This window comes from Emiliania huxleyi (assembly GCF_000372725.1).
Source record: "Emiliania huxleyi CCMP1516 unplaced genomic scaffold EMIHUscaffold_696, whole genome shotgun sequence".
NCBI lineage: Eukaryota > Haptophyta > Isochrysidales > Noelaerhabdaceae > Emiliania > Emiliania huxleyi.
This window is the reverse complement of record NW_005196790.1, coordinates 21,055-23,821: the sequence shown is the minus strand read 5'-3', so window position 1 is coordinate 23,821 and position 2,767 is coordinate 21,055. Positions and strand designations below refer to the sequence as shown.

Here is a 2,767-nt window from a genome sequence, read left to right as displayed (position 1 = left end):
GAGGAGGACGGCGCGCATGGGCTGCGGCGGCAGGCCCGCGAGCGAGCCGAGGGCGATGCACTCGCCGCCCGTCTTGAGGCCTCGCTTGAGCTGGGGCGTTGGCATTTTCCGTCGTCCGTTCCTGTAGACGACAATCGGGGCGGGGCGATAGGGCGTGGTCGCCGGCTGCGACGGCGACGGCGAGGACGGACAATGGGGCGGGGCGCGTGGCCGGCGAGGAGAATCGGTGTGTGAGGGGGCCGACGTGGCGAATAGGGCGTGGGGAGGCAGGCGGGGCTCGCCCCCGGCAAAACTTGTGGGGGGCTACGCGCCTGCGACGGCGAAGGCGTGACGGCCGCGAACACCTCGACGCTCCACTCCAACTCTAAGCGGGTCGGTGCGTAAGCGGGGCGGTGCGGGGTGCGGGGACCGGCATCATGTTTCTTATCGAGGCGTGTCTGACGGACCGTCAGTGCACGGAGTTGCCCCTTCTCCGACTGCGTTGAGGAAAACGAGGAGAACGAGAGAGAATTCTTTCTTTTCGCCTTGCTGTGAGGCTCGTATTTTAAAGATTCTTTTCGCCGCGCCCTTTGTTATGCCAGTGTGCTTTGCGAGAGGTTTGTATTTTATGACTTTTTAATTTTGCTGTTCTTGATTCTTCTTCGCTGGAACCCAAGAGAGAACCTCTCTCTCTCTCTGGAACCCTGCGTGCGACGCGTCACTGCAGCTCCTGCAGCTCCTGCTGTCAGTCTTCTACTCTCACTCGCCGCGCGCGGATTGTGCGTCGCACCAGCAGGACACATGCTCATGCAAACAGTGCAAGAACTTGGTTGCGCCGCTTAGTGGCGGCGCTGCTTTAGAGGAAGCGGCAGCGTGGGAAGCACAGCAGATGGAGGCGGCGCGGCATGCCAAGGAGCTGCAATCGCAGTACTGGGGGCGGCAGCGCCAGCAACGAGCAAGGAGAGACTGGCGGAGGTTGAGCGGCTGAGTGCAGCAAGGGCCAAGGGCAAGAAAAAGGAATGTGGCCGTGGGCGATACGGGCGCCGCTAGGCTCAACGAGGAGATGCTGTGCAGTTAGAGAGCTCGTAGCGAGCTCGATTTTGGATGAGAATTTAGATGAGAAATCCCTCAATTTTGAGAAAAAACGCCAAAAAATCGGCGCCTGCGGCGGGCCAGCCTCCGGCGGCGCCTGCGGCGGGCCGCTGGGGCTTCCTCCCCAGACCCCGTTTACACCCGAGCTATGCCCCACGACCTGAGCCGGAGCCTTATCAAGTCCGCCGAATTTAAGATTTTAGAGGCCGGCCGCAGGCCGGCGATTTTCAGATTTAGACCAAGATTTTAGAGCTCTGGAGCGCATTTTCGCAAGATTTTAGCTGGATTTTCAAGATTTTACAGCTCACGGCCGCCCCGCCTTCAAATCTTAAATTCGGCTGACATTTGCGCTGTATCTGATCTCCCAGCGTGCGCTTGCCAGCATCAGTATGGCGCTCAGGTTGACGCTCCTTGCTCGACGCCCCCGCGGCGGAACGTTTCTTATTCTGCGTTAGTGCCAGTGCGCGCAGGTCCCGTGCCAGGTGTCGTGCGAGGGAGATTTGTAGAAAAAAGTATTCTTCTTCTTCTTTCCAACTTTGTGCCGCTTGTAGACTCACTAGACTGACTCGACACTGTAGATCTGAATTTTGGCGGGCAGCAGCCGGGCGAGGGAGGGCGCATCGCCGCGCGGAGAGGGCTGGGCACAGGGCACAGGGGATCTCTCTCGCATAGGATACACACCGGTTAGCGCGCGAATTCTTTTTCTTGTCGGGCCGGTGAGGGAGGGGGCCGGTGTGTGTGGCGATGGCCGCCCACGACTCCATCATCCTCGAGGAGGACATCGACGAGGACTACGACCCGACGCCAGACGAGATCGATGAGTACGCCACCTGGCTCGGCATGAGGCGGCCGGAGGACGACGACCTGCTCTGGATCGCGAGCGAGGGGCTCAAGGCGCCGCTGCCGGAGCACTGGAAGCCGTGCAAGACGCAGGACGGCGGCGAGATATACTACTTCAACTTTGCGACCGGCGAGTCCGTCTGGGACCACCCGTGCGACGACTACTACCGCAAGACGTACGAGGAGGAGAAGGCCAAGAAGCTGCGCCGCTCTGCTGAGGGGAATGGCCGTCCGGCAGCGGCGCCCAGCTCGCCAGGGCTGGGCCGGCAGCCTCCTGGCGGGCCCATCGGGCTGAGCGCGCTCGGTTCCGCGGCGCGGCCCGCGCTGGCCCCGATTGGCTCCACCTCAGGCCCGCCCTCACCTCTCTCCCCGGGTCTCGCCTCCTCTGGCCTCGGCTCCTCTGGCCTCGCCTCCTCCGTCCTCGCCGCGGGCAGCAGCTCGCCGTCGCCGCTCGCGAGGTCGGCGCCCGGCGCGCGGGGGAGATCGGAACCCGGTGCGCCGACCACCGGACCGCTGACGGGCGCGGCTGCGGCCGAGGCGTCCGGCACGGCATCTGGCGTTGTGGAGCCGGCAGAGGCGGCGGCGGCAGGTGTTGCGGAGCCGGCAGAGGTCGTGGCTCGTCCAGAAGCACCCCAGGGCCGTCGCCAGCAAGCGCTCGACCAGTGCGAAAAGCTCGAAAGAGTCGTACAAGGCCAAGGGGACCTACAGTCAGCGATCATATAGAAGAGGATCAATACAGGAGCTGAGGGTGAGAGATTTGCCTAGTGCGCTGCCACGAAGACAGTGGATCCCGCCGAACACAGCCGAATACGGAGGAATACGCGGCCTTCCGAAGTCTTCCGAAGAGCGTAGGGAC

The 2,767-nt window shown here is 62.9% G+C and overlaps 1 protein-coding gene across 1 annotated transcript; it reads left to right on the top strand.

Moving 5' to 3' along the window:
- Positions 1-1,815: 1,815 nt before the first annotated feature.
- EMIHUDRAFT_248707 (hypothetical protein) lies at positions 1,816-2,428 on the top strand (the record flags this gene model as incomplete). Its single annotated transcript, XM_005762074.1, has 2 exons — positions 1,816-2,215; positions 2,370-2,428. 2 exons carry the CDS (start codon positions 1,816-1,818, stop codon positions 2,426-2,428), a joined length of 459 nt encoding a protein of 152 aa, XP_005762131.1.
- Between the last annotated feature and the right edge of the window lie 339 nt (positions 2,429-2,767).